The following is an 18435-nucleotide window of genomic DNA, read 5'->3' on the forward strand; positions in this document are numbered from 1 at the left end:
GCACTCAACTCCAGACTGACAGAGTGAGACTTTGTCTCAAATTTTTAAAAAATCTTCAAGTTTAACACAATAACCCCTGGCTTTACTTAGTTATGACCATTTTCCTCCCAGTAGCCCTCATAAATATTCTAAGGATCTGATCAATTTTTTTTTTTTTTTGAGACAGAGTCTCACTATGTTGCCCTGGGTAGAGTGCTATGGCTTCATAGCGCACAGCAACCTCAAACTCTTGGGCTTAAGTGATTTTCTTGCCTCAACCTCCCAAGTAGCTGGGACTACAGGCACCCGCCACACACCCAGCTATTTTTTTTATTGCAGTTATCATTGTTTAACTGCCAGCCTCAGTGTGTGTGGCTGGCACCATAACCACTATGCTACAGGTGTTGAACCACAGATTCAGATTATTTTTTAATGAAATGTAACAAATGGGCAAAAACCTAAAACTTAAATAACATTTACTGTAAACCCAAGTCTGATCTCTGAAAATAACATAAAAGCCTCTGAAAAAGATACAAGGAACTAGATCTATGTGAGATGGGAAGTGAGGGATAGCAGAGAATTCTGATCTCCCTGTGTAGTACTGAGCTGTGGCCGTGGCACACGTTTTATTTGTAGATTAGCAACTGTGACTAAAATTATTCCTTATTTTCAATCAGCAAAAAAGTCTATTGAAGAGTTATGATAAGCTCATTACTATAAAAGTAACCAAAACACAAAGTAACAAAAATGCTCCCACAGCCCACATTTCTTATGTCAAATGTGATAGGAATATGCCCACCAGGGTGTTTCTGACGGATCTACCAGCCTGTGTGGACATATTTACAAAGGAAAGTTCTCTTTCACTGAGCTGCCTGCTGAGCAGTAACACAGGTAGGAGCAAAAACTAGAAAAGAGGTTTCAGCCCCCAGGTTCTCAAGGGCAGCTTTTCTAGGAGGCAGACAACTGCCCAAGGGAGCGGCCTGTTCATAGTCTCAGGGCAATGGCTCCAACCCTGGATGACTTATAATTCCTGAGTTTCCTTCTCCTATAAAAAGTACTTTACTACAAGTCCCTTTTCTGGCACCAAATTGTAGAAGTTAAATTCATGCTTTAGGGATTGGTGGGGGAATGGCAGAAAAATAACTGGCTTAAATTTATTCTTACTGAGGTCATTAATAAAGCCTCCTTTCCAGATTATTTTTTGGAAATGCTGTTTCATTGAACTTTTAATTCTTAGTACTACATCTCAAGTTATAAACAAAATAAAACAAAACCCCCTCAAAGTCCCATGATTGTTTCTTCCTCTCCAGTGAGTTCCTCACAGAAGAACATTCCCTCCTTCCTTCAGTCAGTGCAAACATCTCAGTCCCTGGGGCAGCATACTCCTGGGGGCACCAAGGCTCCAGAAGAGACTGAGCAGCAGGCAGAGTCTGAGGAGATGGATCCTCCTGAGTTCCACTGTGAGCTGCTCAGGGGTGTGAATAGCTGTCAGCAGGACCCCAGACACTTCTGGTGACCCCAAGAGTCTGGCAGATAAAGCTGTCATCCGGACAGGGAAGCAGTGCCTCTCCACACTTCTCATGCCCTTTGAGAACTGGACAGAGAACCTAACTACACTAACTGGTCCTTTAGTAGCAGGAACCAGCAGCACATTTAGAAACAATATCTACACAGACAAATTTTATTCGTGCCATGGCCTGACACTGCCAGAATTATAAAAACATCCGTTTTACCAGGTCACCATATAGTAGAGAGCAAAACTAAGCAGATTTTAAGTATGTGAGACTGGAGGTACTGAATGGAGACCCAGGGAGCAGTGCAGTTTTCTGGAAGTGTGTAGAAAGGGTAAGGCAGAGCTGCCTTACAGAACTAGGGAAATACTCAGGTCTGTGCTGTGAGTCTCATCTCGGAACAAGAAGAACAGAAGGCATCTAACAGGAAACACGGGCTCACGGAATGGAGTGGCCACTTGTCTTCCTTCCAGCTCTACCTCTTCTGAGTCAACAATTCCAGGATGAACCTACCAAACAACCTTCCAGAGGAGTGAGAATAGGAGGTCTGGCATAAGAACAGATGTCTGAGTCCACAGCCCTGGGTAGCAGGAAAATGGAACCTCTGTCCCAGAAAAAGAATATTCCCAGATTAGCCAAGTGAGAGCTTCCTGGAGTATGATAACCAAGTCTTTCCCTCACAAAGCTAAGCATACTTAGGTTCCATATTGGCGCTGAGAATGAAAAAAGTCACTCGCTATTCTGTCCTCTGGCATTTTCCGGTGCAGACTGAAGCTGCAATGAATTCCTACACGAACCATTCTGTTCTCTGGAGAACAAGAATAAAAAATAAAAATAGGCCACTCACCACCACCTATCTCCCTTTCAAGAAGTTAGCAAGATACAATGACTAAAGCTAGAAGTTTCTTTCAAGTAGATACCAACAGTTCTCTTTTCTCAAGAACTAGGATTAATAAAAAATTCTCTGGAAAAAAAATTAAATCTAAATGGATCAATAACTTTAAAAGCTAAAAGAATAAAATTCTTAGAACATTGGGGAAAATCTTCATGTCCTTGGATTTGACTATGGTTTCTTAGATATGACACCAAAAGCATGGCCACCAAAAGGGGAAAAACAAAAAAAAAAACTGGACTTTATCAAAACTGAAGAATTTAGTGCATGAGAGCACCTTGTCCAAAAAACAAAAAGATGACTTACAGAATGGGAGAAAATAAATATTAGCAACTAATTTATCTGATAAGCGACTAGTATCCAAAGTATGTAGCAAACTCTTACTAATTTAACAACAAAAAGACAAATGATCCAATTAAAATGGTCAAAGGACATGAACAGAAATTTCTCCAAATAAAATACACATCCTCTTTAGTGTACTGATGAGTGTAAAAGGCCAATATGCACATGAAAAGATGCTTTTAATATCACTAAGCATTATTATGGAAATGAAATGAAAACCACAATAAGGTACAATTTCTCACCCATAGGATGGCAATCTTTGATAAAAAAGGCCTTGCAAAGATGTGGAAAAATTGGAAAACTGCTGGTAAAATGGTACAGCTGCTGGCTATAGAGATTAGTTTGGTGGTTCTTTAAAAAGTAAACATAAAACTACCACATGACCCAGTAATTCCACTCCTTGCTATACATGTGAAAAGAACTGGAAACAGGTACATTGAACCAAATGATACTTGTGCACAATGTTCCTAGCAGCACTCCTCACAATAACCAAAGGACGACAAACCCAATGTCCAGCAGCAGGTGAATAGAAACACAAAGCAATATAGACATACAATGGCCTATTACAAAATAATAAAAAGAAATGAATTACTGACTCATGCTACAACTGCAATCTTGAAAACATTATAAAAAGTTAGACACAAAGGTCACATTTTGTATGATTCTATTTATATGTAATATCCAAAATAGCCAATCCACGAACTCAGAAAGCAGAAAGGTAGCTGCCGGGGCCAGGGAAGGAGTGACTAGGGATTGTCTCCACAACACTGCAAATGTACTAAATGCCACAGAATTGTTCACGTGAACAATTTCAGAATATTACAGGTGTACCTATGTTTTGGTTACAAGACTTGCTTTTGTACATTTGAGTCAAAATTATAAGCATGCCCGTCACCTGGATAGTGTGCATTATACCTGTTAGCTGTGAATTTACCCCTCCCCTCTTGCACACCTCAATTTTTTTTCTTTTTTTGAGTCTTACTATGTCACCCTCAGTAGGGTGCTTTGGTGTCACAGCTCACAGCAACCTCAAACTCTTGGGCTTAAGTGATTCTCTTGCCTTAGCCTCCCAAGTAGCTGGGACTACAGCCACAACACCCAGCTATGTGTTCCAGTTGTTGTTGTTTAGCTAGTCCAGGCTGGATTTGAACCTGCCAGCCTTGGAGCATGTGGCTGGCGCTGTTAAACAACTGTGCTACAAGCGCCAAGCCCACACTTCAATTTTTAAAAAGTGCTCACAGCACTTTAAGGACTCCTTTAAGGAGGTAGTAGTCTTTCCTAGTTACTTTAGCAAACGAAACCCAAAGAAATTTTGTTTAAGTGAAGGGGAGCTCCCTTATTTGTGAAAAAGGGTGAAAGAATAAAGGTGGCATAGGGACACCTGTGTGGAGCTATGGGTGTGGGCGGCAATGAGCAAAATGAGTGCAGGCAGACTGAGGTCTCTCCATGAGGAGAGAAGATTGCTCCATAACAGGAGAGCAGCAGTCCCTCACTACTTCCCCTTGCAGATAAGGGACAAAAGAGGTTAGGCCTCATTTTTGCAAAGAGGGCATGGGGTTGCTATGCAGAAGGGGATGGAGAGGGAAGATTCAAGTGCTTGACACAAACATTAGCTGAATATGCTGTGGGAAGAGCTGATGCTGCAGGTATCTTAAACTGCAAGACAGCGTCTATCAGAGGATGTCAGTTGGGGTAAATACAGTAAAGAAGGGATTACACCATCAATTATAGGATATGCTTGTTAATCATAAAGGAAAAATCAATAGTATCTTCCTATATAAGATACTATTTTGATTTAGAGAAATAACTCACTTGCTGTTGATTTAGTTTTGCTGACTTCTTCATTCACAGCAGAGACAGAAACCAGTGGTGCTTGTTGTCTATTATCTGCAGATCTTGGTTGAATAGAATCATGAATATCTACAGATTTCTGTGATATTGTATCCTAATAAAATAACAAATTAAGTGTAAGTCTGGTGAATAAACATTATGGACAAAAATATTTTCTATTATGCCATTAAAAATTATATTATGTCCTTACAAAATGACATTCTATACAATTATACACACAATGCGAAAAGTATGTCAAATTACTTGTCTCTAGATAAAAGCAGATAGTCTTTCAGAGAAAAGCTTCCTATCTGACCCTCACTGGGCTCAAGGCCTTACACCATCCACCAGCAAGAGAAAAAAATGCTAAACTTCACTGCATGGAAAAACTAGTCAGCAATACTTGTCAGTGTTCATGAAATCTAAACAGAACACACACTTGGTAGAGAGGAGGGGCTGAGCTGAGGGAAGCTTTACAGGGGTGAGTTTAAGAAGAAGAAAGGTCAGTGTGAAGGTCACTGCCTGAAGTGTGGTGTCAGGAAAAAAACTGAACACTGACATCCAAAAGACCTACATAGGAATTCTACTCTAGTAGAATAATATAACCCCAGATAAATGATTTATTTTTCCTAGCTGAGGTTTTCTAATCTGAAAATAAAAGAGAATTACAGATAATAAATCCGGAACCATAGCACAGTGTCAGGCAATGAATGGCAGCTGACACTACTACTAGTTCAGCTTTATTTTGTTAGAACAGTACATTCAGAGAAGAGAGAACTTGCCGTTAGGAGGCGTGCTTAGCTCCTTTTATTCTGAAATAACAGTCTCAGCCTACTGCAACCTTGTCTGGATTTATGAAAGGAAGATGGGTCTGAGAGACAAGGACTACAGTAAAATCTGCACAGCTAACCCCTCCCTACACTCATCACCTCCTTAAGTTGACCTAATTTTTACAGACTGGACATGCACTACATGCAGGTCTCAGTACAGCAGGCCGAGTTCCTTATGTTGACCAGCTTGTCACAGTCCTGTTATGCTGCAGTGTTAATCAAAACAGTGTTTTAGCTGGGACTTAAAATACCACAGTTTATCATCTTTCATTTTCTGTGCTGCAGATAGGGATGATATACTAAACCAGGTCCACACAACTGCTGGAAAGACCAAATGCGAAAATGTTTTAAACAGCAAAGCACTACACAAATCTAAAGCTGTATCACTATTACTGTGATGGCTGTTACCTATTTTTGCAAGTGTTTTAACACTTAAAAATCTTTGAGTACAAGTTGTATAGATCCCATAGTATTTATATATGAACATCATGGCCAGCCTAAAATACCTTTTTTCCTTCTTTTCTCTTTTTTTGCAATAAGACATTTCATTGTCATAAAATACATTTTAAATAAAAATTTACAAGAATGCTCATATCAACACTTTAAAGGAAATGTCTATTGTTTAAAAAATTACTCAAATACATTAAGTATACATTTCTTTGATATAAGTATATTTTTAAAAAGAAATTAATCAGTCCTTACAATTAAGAATGTAAAAGAGAAATGAAAGTAATGATTTTTAAATTGTTTTGGTCACTAGCACTTTTGAACATTCTGATGATTTCTAAGCAGAAAACTAAATATGCCCCAAAGCTAGGTCATAAAATCAAGGGTTTGAAAATCTTCCTCTGTATATGAGGAATAACATCAGGGTCACTGTTTTCTAACAGCTCTGCACCAGAACTAGGATGCTCACTTCTCCCCTTTAAAAAAGGAGTACCTATGAAAAAAATCTTGATGTACTAACGTGGTAACATCTAAATATTCTAAATACAAAAAGTCTTTAAATAATATTAATATTATATATAGGGCAGCGCCTGTAGCTCAGTGGGTAGGGCACTGGCCTCATATAATGAGGGTGGCAGGTTCAAACCCAGCCCCGGCCAAACTGCAACAAAAAAATAGCCAGGCAAAAGTTCTGGCGGGCACCTGTAGTCCCAGCTACTTGGGAGGCTGAGGCAAGAGAATCGCCTATGCCCAAGAGTTGGAGGTTGCTATGAACGGCGTGATGCCACAGCACTCTACCAAGGGCGATATAGTGAGACTCTGTCTCTACAAAAAAACAAAACACAACACTTTTTGGGCAGCACCTGTGGTTCAAAGGAATAGGGCAGTGGCCCTGTATACCAGAGGCAGTGGCTTTAAACCCAGCCCCGGCCAAAAGCTGCAAAAAAAAAAAAAAAAAAAAAAAAATTTATAGTAATATTGATATTATATATAAAATGCACAGAAAACAGATGACAGGAGATAATCTACAGTACTGGAATTGGGGTTGGGGTAGGTAGTAATATAAAAAGAGACTTTATTTGTTTGTTTTTTCGAGACAAGTCTCACTCTGTTGCGCTGTATAGAGTGCCATGGCATCATAGCTCACTCAAACTCAAACTTGGGCTCAAGTGATCCTCTTGTCTCAGCCTCCTGAGTAGCTGTGACTACAGGAACCCACCATAACCCCCCAGCTAGTTTTTTCCATTTTTTAGTAGAGACAGGGTTTTGCTTTGCTTTGCTTTGCTCAGACTAGTCTTGAACTCCTGAACTCAAGCAACCCACCTGCCTCCGCTCTCAAAATGCTACAATTACAGGTGTGTGCCACCATGCCCAGCCCAAGACTTGTATTTTTTTATGCCATATTCTTCCATACTGTTACACACACACAAAGAAGGTGCTAAAAAAGTCCATATACATTTTAAGAGATGTTATCTATGTATTATTTTTAGAAGTTGAATTGAATATTATGGTAGATAGTGTTAATTAAATACATAAAAGCTAGCATTATCATGTGGCAGGAAAGACCGTCAAAGAACATAGTGGAAGAATGGTTGTCAAGGAGGGCAAGGCAATTTTGAAGTGGTATTTGAAATCTGAGAATGCTGTGGAAGTATGTTGAAAATGGAGGCATGAGTATACAACAGAACTTCCCAGACACCTAATAGTTGCACGCACTTGAGATAAGTCTGAGACACATGGTACAGTATGTCATGTGCACAGGGAAGACCCAGGAGGCCTCACAACTGTTGCTCAAGCAGTTGGCTGTAATCAGAAGCATCTGGATGCAGATGGACACTTTGAGCACCTCTTGTAACTGCAGAAGTCAAATGCAACTTGTATTCATCTTTCGTTATTAGTATATATTGAGTATTACAATTTTAATAGTTAAGGATTTTCCTTTCTTAAAATGTGTGTATGTATGTATGTATTTATAGTGAAAGGGTAGTTTTCTATTTTTGATTTTTAAAAAGTAGTGCTTGAGTGCACAGTAAGAAATAACTCAGCTGAGAAAGGCACTGAAAAAATACCATAATTTATTGGCAAAATTTAAGTAATTCAGAAGAGAAGAGAAAGACAAGAAAGCAGAGTACAGGAAGAAATGGTAGAGACCAGGAGTGCCAGCAGCAGCAGCAACGATAAGCAGCTATTAAAGGACTAAGTCAGACAGGGCACTGCAGAGCTCAGAGGGGACAGGTAGAGAAGAGTCCACGGGCTGGTCCCAGGGAAACCCCTGCCACTATACCAAATCCAGGAGCCAGGAGAATCACAGAACTGGCTTTGCACAACCTGATTTAACCCTTGGCCTTACTTGACAAGCCAAGGATAAGGCCACAGAAGTAGCCAGTGGGGAGCCAGGATCTGATTTGGGCTGCTGTCAAAGTCCACACCAGAAATTCTACACCGTACAGAAGAGGAAACAAAACCAAACACCAGGGCAAGCTCAATCGGGCATCAAACGTAGTGTATAATTCAATTATACACTAAGCCATATTGCTGGGAAGGTATTCTGAAGATGTGGTTAACATTTATAGTTAGTTGACTTTGAGTATAATTTGGGTGGCCCTCAGCCAATCAGGTGAGGGCCGTAAGAGCAAAACTCAGGTTTTCCTGAGAAAGAAGAAATCCTGCCTATGGGCTACAGCTTCAGTTCCTGCCTAAGCGTTTCCAGCCTGCCAACCCACCCTAAAATGTAAACTTTCCAGCCACAATCAAATAAGCCAATTTCTCAAAATATCTCCCTCTCTGTCTCTGTATCTTTTACTGGTTCTGTTTATCTGGCCCTGACTGATACATATTTTGATGACATGAAGTGGAGTGCAATTATAACAAATACCTAAAAAGGTGGAAGTGGTTTTAGAATTGAGCAATGGAAGAGTTCTAAGGCATCTCATAAAAAACAACTTGGATAGCCTTGAAGAGACTGTTCAAGGTCTCTTCTGGTACCTTTGTCTTAAATCTTTTGAAAAATCTTTGCTTCGCGTCCAGTATTAAAAAATTTAACCTAAGAATTCTCACGACATTAAATGTGATTCTGGTGAGGAGTCAGAAGGAAATGAAATGTATGTAGAGAAAGTATCTACCTACCACCTTAGAGAATATACGGTCATCAATAAATTATTGGTACAGATATGAATGTTAAAAGTTGTTTCTGATGAATTTCAGAAGAAATTGGGAACATGTCATTAGATACTGGAGGAAAGGTAATCCTCATTATAAAGCAGCAGAAAACCAACCTGGCTGATTTATGTTTAACTGTTGGGCGGAAAGCAGAATTTGTGATTGATAAACTTAGATAGTTAACTGAGGAGATTTCTAAGCAAAGTGTCAAAAATGTGGCCTGGTTCCTCCTTGCTGCTTATAGTAAAAAAGAGATAAAAGGCACAAAAGAGGATTCTGGTGAGGAAATTGAGGAAGGAATCATTAAATAGAAGGAACTATTACCACTTGATGGTTTGGGAGGACTCGGACCTGTGCAGATTGAAAAGGATGCTAAAATTAGAAAATTCACCGTCAGGAAAGCATCTTTGCAGAGAAGGCCAAGGCTATGGTGGCTGGACACACAAATGCATAGCAAGGAAGACCATGTTAGATGCAGAAGGAGACTTGAGTGATAGATGAACAAGCTGAGAATGCCAAAGAGTGCCAACAAATACCAGGAGCTGGAGGGTTTTCTCCTAGAGCAGGGGTGTCTAACCTGCAGTCTGCTGATTTTCTGAGGACTTTTGGGGGGCTTATTTGTGGTATTGGATTTTATGCATGGACAACCCCCCCCTTCTTTTTGCTAATCAGCTTTCATTAGAGTTTGTGTATTTAACATGTGGTCCAAAACAACTCTTAATTCTTCCAATGAGTAGCAGAGGATAAAAAGGTTGGACACCCCTGTCTTAGAACCTTTAGAAGGTAGGTGACCCTGCTAACCCTTTGATTTTGGACCTCTGGTATTTAGAACTGTGAGATAATACATTGCTATTGTTTTAAGCCACCAAGTTTGTGGAAATTTGTTACAGCAGACCTAGAATCAATACACTGGATGAAGGTATACTGATGTTTTTGTACTGTTATGGTACCATTCTTCACACTATTTTGGCAATTTTTCTATAAGATGAAATTGTATCAAAATAAAAAGTTTAAAGTAAGATCCAATAATATCTTTGGTTTATCATGGAAATCCCTATGTAATCTGGTACCTTTCTCTTAGAACCTTTGAAAAATCTTTACTTCATATCCAGTATTTAAAAATTTAACCTGATAATTCTGAATAGCAAATAGTTCTTAAGAGGTGAACTCACTGCTATGGTTTGAATATTTATGTCCCTTCCAAAATTCATGCTTGAGGCTAATCTTTAATAAATACATGAATTCTTCAGGAGAATTAGTGTCTTAAAAAATGCTGGAGGGGACTAGCAAGGCCCCTTTTTGTCCAGCCATCTGCCATGTGAGGATGGAGCAACAAGGTGCCATCTGGAAACTGAGGGTAGCCCTCAATAGACAGTGAAACTGGCAGGGCCTTGATCTTAGACTTCTCAGCCTCAAGAGCAATGAGAAAATAAATTTCTATTAATTATAAACTACTCAGTTTCAGGTATTTTGTTATAGCAGATAGACTAAGACACTCCTATAAGAATTTAACCCACGGTAAAATTACTTCTCCCAGATAATTAATTTAAAATATGCTTTACTTATTAAAACTTACCAGTGGTTTTTCACTCACAGGAGATGAAGGTGGATGTGCAGTTTCTCCAGAAGTAGGACGCCAGGTCAAGAGCCTTTAAGATACCAAAACACACTAATCATTGTGGTTTAGGGGACGGAAGGAGATAGTGCCATATGCTATATTGAGCATATTTTGAAATGTGCGCAAGAAAGTCATAATAATATACTAACATCAACATATTGCACCTTTTACTACTGCTAAGAGCAATTTCCTGAAAAACAACTAGGAAAAATTTTAAAATATGTACTTTCAGGAAGTAATTAAGTAGCATGTAACAGAACTAAAAGGGTAATCTGTCCATAAGTTTTACACTAAAAACCACTTTCTGAAGACTTTTTTTAAACATTAAAGCTACTTTTCCTAAGTATTAATGGTATCAAATGTTTTCCAAGATAAGAATTTTTTAATGTTTTATATTTTTAAAAAATCCATAAATATTAAACCAAGAGATCAAAATTCATGTAATTTCTTAGATTCTATTTTTCTAAAATAACATATACAACTGAATAAAGCAAAATTTGGTACAAAAGAGAAATTAACTTATCATCCCCGAATTAGGTGCTTGAGGTAAAAAGATGATTAAGGACTAAGTTCTTGTTTCTCAGAAGCAGGAGCTCTTGGGGAATGAGACAGATAGCAGAGAAACAAACAGTTCAGTAAGGAGAATGTTCTGGTACAGGTGTCTTCTATTAAAAGATGCTTATTAGATGATCTTTGTGATCATATATTATCCTGAGTGTGTAATTCAATAAATTAAAACAGAAGCAGCTCTTACAAAAAAAATACACAGCCTAATGAGTTTCTGTAAAGATTTCATAGGGACAACAGCTAGGCAAGAATTTGTGCTGTTTTTGACATAAGGGTCACAGACAAACTCTGACAAACATGGATCATTTGTCAGTAACTCACACTGCTCCAACAAAAAAGCACACTAACAAATAAGAAACATTATACCACAGTTGGGAATAGACCCAAAGAAACGATGTGTCTTTTTAATGTACTCCTGTCTAAACTCTGCTTTTCTAGGGGAGTGTTTCTCTTGTTTGGCTTCCTATTTACTAGTGATTAGGATATTTGACAAAGAGATTATAAGAGTTCACACATATTTAATTAATGTCAAGAAAAGTTTATGAAGCTAAGAAATCTGATTTTCACATAAAGTGAAAAATCACTTGGCATCTTCTGACAGCACAGTTTTATGCCAGTACAAGCCCATATGCTAGCATATTAAAAAATTTTAAGGAAGAGTCTACCTGTAGATTTTTAAATTACAGATCTAAGGTAAAACTATGTGCAGAGAACCCCCAGAGCTGAGCTGGAAGGTAAGCCCTAGTCTATCCTACAAATAATCCAGGTGCTATCAGAGTCATTCAGCTGGACTATCTTAGTTTCCCCTTCCATAAACATTACCTCATTCTAATTCAATTCCAAACTTATCCCTTAAAGAAAGATGACAATTAACTGTAAAAGATAACATCTGTAAGCAGATTTCTTTAGTTCATTACGTCTATAGTAAGTATAAATATATTGACTTTTCTTTCAATTCAAAATCAGTAATTGGTTTGATCTAGACAAAGGAAATTATTATAAAAGACAATGGAATCATTTCATTGTGACCCAAATTTTGGATAATCAGACTAAAGATTTTAGTTTACAGAGTTTAATTCACCTATTTGTTATGGTTTATAGGCATTTGAGTTGTAATGAATCTGAATCCATGTAACACTCAGACATGCCTAAAAGTATATGTGTTATGAGAAATCACTAGTCACTATCAAACTTTAATCACTAGTCATTATCAAACTCATTCAATATGCAAACATGAATGTAAAGATATTTAAAATCTTACGCATGTGGGATTGTGGTTTTGAAGATATCTAGTGTGCAGTTACAAGTTTTATCCCAGATTTCTAGGGTAAATTTTTCACCATTCAGAATAACAACATTCTCTAAGCAGTTTGTACCAGATCGTGCTAACTGTTCATTGTCTAGGAAAGAAAAGAAAAATTCATTTATAAATTACAAGGTTCACTTTTAATACTTTGTATCAATATCTGGTACTGACCTACCTTGCTGCACACACCAGTAGAGTTGGGCAAAAATATCATCTAAAAGTACGTCACTGAGTACTTCTAAATATTGGGTGAACACATCACAGATGGCATAAAGTGCATGATTGCAAGTTGTTGTCATCCATTCAGCTTTCTGGGGAAAAAAAAAATCATTAGATGAAGGTCATACCATTCATCAACTACTAGAATTAAAAATATGTATGCATAATTCAAATGTCAGACTGTCCGTTTTCCTTTCAGACCACTTACTTCTTCAAGAACATGACATTCACCTCAACTTAAAATCTGTTATCTATTTTTCTTCATTATCCTATAACCACCTATGTATAATGCCATTAAAGTATTTTCTGTACTATTTGTTTTGATTGTTAAAAAAATTATCACTGCTCGGCAGCACCTGTGGCTCAAAGGAGTAGGGCGCCGGCCTCATGTACCAGAGGTGGCGGGTTCAAACCAGGCCCCGGCCAAAAACTGCCAAAAAAAAAAAAAAAAAAAAAAAATCACTGCATTATTTTGATATTATGACTTTTCAGTCTGCATGAACAACAGTTGGCCTTATAGAATATGACAATGAGAGGGAAATTAAAAAAAAAAAGAGGTGAGAATTTATCTAAGTGGAGTTAGCACAGATTTAAAATAAAACTGCCTTTCGTGAAGTATGGTTATTTGAAAACACTAAAAAGGTAAAAAAAGGACCACAGAAAATCAGTATAATTTATTACTTTTAGTCATTTAAAAGATAATCTCAGAAGTCTGCATTTAATAACACTATAGGGAACAAAACAGGAAAATCTGAAGTTGCTCTCTCCACACTATAACTGGTTTATAGTTAAACACATTAAGATGAATAAACTAAACTTAAATTTTGCTTTGTATTCTTTATTCAAGGCAGAATAAAAAAATCACTTTGTGATAATACAAAATGTTGCTAGCATTTTACAGGCATGAAAAATCAAATGAGGAAAAGAAACTGACAGTTCACAACAGCACTGAAAACAAACAACATCAATTCATTAACTCAGTTCTACACCCAAATAGTGTTCTCACTTAGGAAGCTATGCTATTATATTCTCATGTTTTAAAGAAAAATTTTCTAAGGATTCTTCTCTGTTCAATGTAATTAATTTGAAATACTAAAATGTTATCAGGGAAGATGCTATAAACCTTTTAACTTGACTCGGCTAAATGAAAATTTTGTGTTCTCTTACCTCAGTCTGCTGTTCTGGCAATTTCATATTGTCAAAGATTCTGAAAACAATTCTAAATAAATCCTGCCACCAGTGTTTTTCGTAAGTGTGACCATATGTTTTCATTATTTCAAACATTACTGTTAAGCCCCTAAAATGACAAAACATAATTAGGAAAGCTATAACACAAAAAAGCACCTCCTTCCTAAAAGAGATTTTATAGTTCACAAAGCAATGAAACTAGAAAGTTTTAAACTGGTCTTTAACAGATGACACTGGGTGTAAAGACATTTACACCGTAAATTAACAGGTTTCTTTAGGATATTATAATACAGGGGAAAAAAAAAAACCTCCAAAGTCCCTGGCCTTAAATATTTTTCTTTATTTTACTTTCCCCTTACTCTCACCTCACTATTCCAGCATTTAAAAAATTAAGTTAAAAAAAAAAGAAAATATTATTTAAAAAAATTATAAATGGAATTTCAGATTTAAAAAAATTATGTGAATTAACATTAATTTTTGCTGCACTACAGCTAAGGAAGAAAGTACATCTAAAGCAATCTAAGACCAAAAATTCGATTTTGGAAAATCTTTTTCAAAGAAGTTATAGATATAAACCTTGTTCATTCAATGTCTCCACACAAAAGGATTTATACAATGAATCCACTAATATAAAGCTCCATGAGGGTGAGGGTCTGTGTCTATTTTGTTTCCTGTTGTAGCCCAGAGAAGTGCTCACCAACTATCAGGCAAGCAGTGAGTATTTCTTAAACAAGTGAACTGCTTAGTATCACACTGACTAGAGCTTCTGAATAAGTGTTATAAACGAAACTCTGAATTACCTCCCTGATTCCTTATTATGTTTCTTGAAATAATATACTTATGTAAATACTATCATTTGATCCTTTCTTTATATGTTGTTTTTTCTCACAAAATATAAGCATCCTACAATTTAGAAGTGGTTTGTATTTCCAAAAATCTAATAGTAGGACAGAACAAAATTTTCTTTGAAAGGTCCTATAAGAACTGGTACACAGTTCAGCTCATTTGCTCCTATACTACTGGATGGATATATGCTTAGTACACAGCAGATTCTGCTGGAAGGTTCTCAACAAGTGTCTGTTAAATAAATGTGTAAAACAACATTACAGTTGTCTAGTCCTACAGCAAGTTCACAACAGTCTACTGCAGGCATCCTCAAACTATGGCCCGCGGGCCACATGCAGCCCCCCCCAGAACATTTATCCAGCCCATGGGGTATTTTTGCTGCCGCTGACTGTCCTACTTAGTAGCCGACTGGTCCCGGGGGCCAGACGGTCTGAGGGACAGTGAACTGGTCCCCTGTTTAAAAAGTTTGAGGACCCCTGGTCTATTGGATCCCTAAAATACCTAACGTGCAACATGAGCGGTGATAAAGCCCTGAGGAAACAATCTTCCACAGAAGACCTCCTTGGAGTCCCACTAATGGATGCGAAATCTACCCGTATCCCCCTTTACAAAGGAACAAGATTCCCTCTTCCCCCATCTGCTGAGCTCCATGTCTATTCACCCCCTCACTGCCAAGTAACTGGATTGAGGTAAGGGGAAAGAGACAACTGTGTGTTTTCCAGGGCCCAAAGTAAACATACAAAGAATCAATAGTGTCCAAGGACTTCTATTATTGAAGATGTCTTTTTATAAAGTGATCCTTAAGCACAGAAAAAGAAGACTCATATGCCATATAAGGACATTTCAGTGATGATGGGACTATAATACAGTGGAGGTCCTGTAAGATTATAACAGAGCTGAAAAATTTCTATTGTCTCCTGACATCACAGCCTTCATGAGGTCATAGTGTAACACATAATCTATTATTCACGTTCACGGTGATGTTGGTATGAACAAAGCTACAGCACTGCCACTCACATAATACTAATATTTACACTACTGGTTTATATATTTATTACATTATGCTTTTTATTGCTATTTTAGTGTGTACTCCTTGCATTTATAGATTTTAAAAAGTTTTAGGCATTGTCATCACAGGCAATGACAATTTCATGCATATTACTGCCCTAAAGATCTTCTAGTGGGACAAGCTGTGGAGGTAGAAGATAGTGATACTGGTGAGGTTTTCCCTGTGTAGGTCTAGGCTAGTGTATGTGTTTGTGTTTTAGTTTTTAACAAAAAAGTCTAAAAAGTTAAAAAATAAAAAATTTTAGCCTCAGCACTTGTGGCTAAAGTAGCTAAGGCACCAGCCACATACACCTGAGCTGGTGGGTTTGAATCCAGCCTGGGCCTACCAAACAACAATGACAGCTGCAACCAAAAAATATAGCCGGGCCTTGTGGCAGGCGCCTATAGTCTCAGCTACTTGGGAGGCAGAGACAGGAGAATCATTTGAGCCCAGGAGTTTGAGGTTGCTATGAGTTGTGATGCCACGGCACTCTACCCAGGGTGACAGCCTTGAGGCTCTGTCTCCAGAAAAAAAAACAAAACTTTTTTTTTTTTTTTCTTAATTATAGCGGCTCAGTGCCAGCCACATATACCAGCCGGGGGGTTGGAACCCCGCCCAGGCCAGCCAAAAAACAAAAAAAACCAAAAAAAAAAAAAAAAAAAAATAGCCAGGGGCTGTGGTGGGCACCTGTAGTCCCAGTAACTTGGGAGGCTGAGGCAAGAAAATTAAAAAAAAAAAAAGAAATTATAGCAAGCTGAGGTTAATTTATTATTGTGAAGAAAGATTTTAAAAAATAAATTAGTGTAGCCAAAGTGCACAGTGTGCCTAGGCCTTCATACTCCCCACTCACTCACTGACTCACCCAGAGCAATTTCAAGTCCTGAAAGTTCCATTCATGGTAAGCCCTATACACAGGGGTTAACAGTTTTATTTTTACTTTTTTTACTAAATTTTTTACTGTACCTTCCCTATGTTTAAATATACAAATACTTAACATTGTGTTAAAATTGCCTACCATATTCAGCATAGTAATACGTGGTACAGGTTTGCAGCTTTAGAGCAGTAGGCTGTACCATCTTTGTATAAATATATCCCTGTCAGTAATGAATACATTACTAAATATGCAACTCTGGGTTAACTATCCCCAAATCTACAGAATTTTGGGAGACGCAAATGAGAGTGCATGTAAATTTCTTTGCAGTCACAGTGTTATACAAATCATGGTGTGGCACTGTAAGCTGAGTAATGGTCCATACAGCTCCTGGGTGAGGTTGAAAAATCAAAAGCCATCACTGAACATTTACTTATCTTTTCCCTCTCCTTTAATAACTGGAAAACACACTTTTTTTTTTTCTTTAACAACTAGAATCCATGCTTACTCTGAATACGGGATATGGTTAAGAAGCAAGGTATCATTGTCCCAGGAAACAACTGGCTAAGAAAGCAGCCAGGCCACCTGTCAAAAACACTTCTACCAAAAAAAAAAAAAATAAGATTAAGAAGCGTGTGCTGAGTTTACCTGATTTGCTAGACATGATATATTAGCTATTCCACTGAGGTGGTTGGAAATCTGAACTCGGGGAGATCTTGAATTTTAAAAAGTTCCTAACAGGTCTACTGATAAACAATTCTCTATGCCTAAATATAAAGTAAAATGTTCTCAAATGTTTTCATGATGCTAGATTTTATGAAAAATCCCTATGATTTGAAACTCTTTTTCCTTCTTTTATGAAACAGGGTCTCCTTCTGTCCTGGGTTAGAGTGCTAAACAGAGCTTGCAGTAACCTCAAACTCCTGGGCTCAAGACAGCTTCTTGCATACCTCCTGAGTAGCTAGGACTACAAGTGTGTGCCACCATGCCTAGCTGATTTTTAAAAATTTTTGTAGAGATGAGATCTTGCTATATTTCCAAGGCTGGTCATCTCAAACTCTCAGACTTAAGTAATTCTCCACTTTAACCTCCCTAAGTGCTGAGATTACAGGCAGGAACCATTGCACCTGGCCCTATTTGGGATTAATTTATCTATTTCACAAGAATTCCTATTATAACAAATAGTGTTATAAAAATGAAAAGCTTCTCAGGATGTAAGTCAAATTTACCCTTGGTAAGGGGTGAGTTTGGTTCTGGCATAAGGGAAGGAAGGAGAGATTTTTTTTGTTATAAGTCTGTGCTATCTTCACAATTTAAAAAATTCACTAAAGTAAAATGTCCAAATAATGATTCTTCCTAAAAAGAAGATGGATTAACGGAAGGGATTTTGTTTACCATAAAATTGAACTCATAATAGGCTTAAATACTTATAAAGAGACAGAAGGACACACAAGTTGGCTGTTTCAATTTGGCAGTCAAAAGTACAGTGTGCAAAAAATTTTACTATGAGTGATATGCACAGGGACATAAGAACAGCATACTGAGTACTTGCCTAGTTAAATGATATCCACAATAGTTCCATTACAAATTAACTAAATGTTCTAGGGATCTTTTACTGGGAAAGATCTTTTTATTCTTTTATTTGAAAGAATTCTATTTCAATAGGTCTATAGCATTCTAAACTATGTTACCAACAAGGCTTCAAAAGAAATGGTTCTTGGGCACCTGTGGCTCAGTGGGTAGGGCACCGGCCCCATATACCAAGGGTGGCGGGTTCAAACC

At 37.6% G+C, this 18435-nt stretch overlaps 1 protein-coding gene across 5 annotated transcripts in view; it reads right to left on the minus strand.

Moving 5' to 3' along the window:
• The window catches only part of ARFGEF1 (ADP ribosylation factor guanine nucleotide exchange factor 1), a 141234-nt gene that overhangs the window by 7159 nt on the left and 115640 nt on the right, over positions 1-18435 (minus strand). For all 5 annotated transcript variants that reach the window (XM_003797250.3, XM_023517550.1, XM_023517549.1 and 2 more), the window contains 5 exons: positions 13868-13997; positions 12657-12792; positions 12437-12575; positions 10567-10639; positions 4537-4669 (listed from right to left, as the gene is read on the minus strand). In XM_003797250.3, coding sequence (XP_003797298.1) covers positions 4537-4669; positions 10567-10639; positions 12437-12575; positions 12657-12792; positions 13868-13997 — 611 coding nt within the window. The remainder of the gene's footprint in view (positions 1-4536; positions 4670-10566; positions 10640-12436; positions 12576-12656; positions 12793-13867; positions 13998-18435) is intronic.

This window comes from Otolemur garnettii, unplaced genomic scaffold (assembly GCF_000181295.1).
Source record: "Otolemur garnettii isolate 467f Iridium unplaced genomic scaffold, OtoGar3 scaffold00113, whole genome shotgun sequence".
Taxonomy (NCBI): domain Eukaryota; kingdom Metazoa; phylum Chordata; class Mammalia; order Primates; family Galagidae; genus Otolemur; species Otolemur garnettii.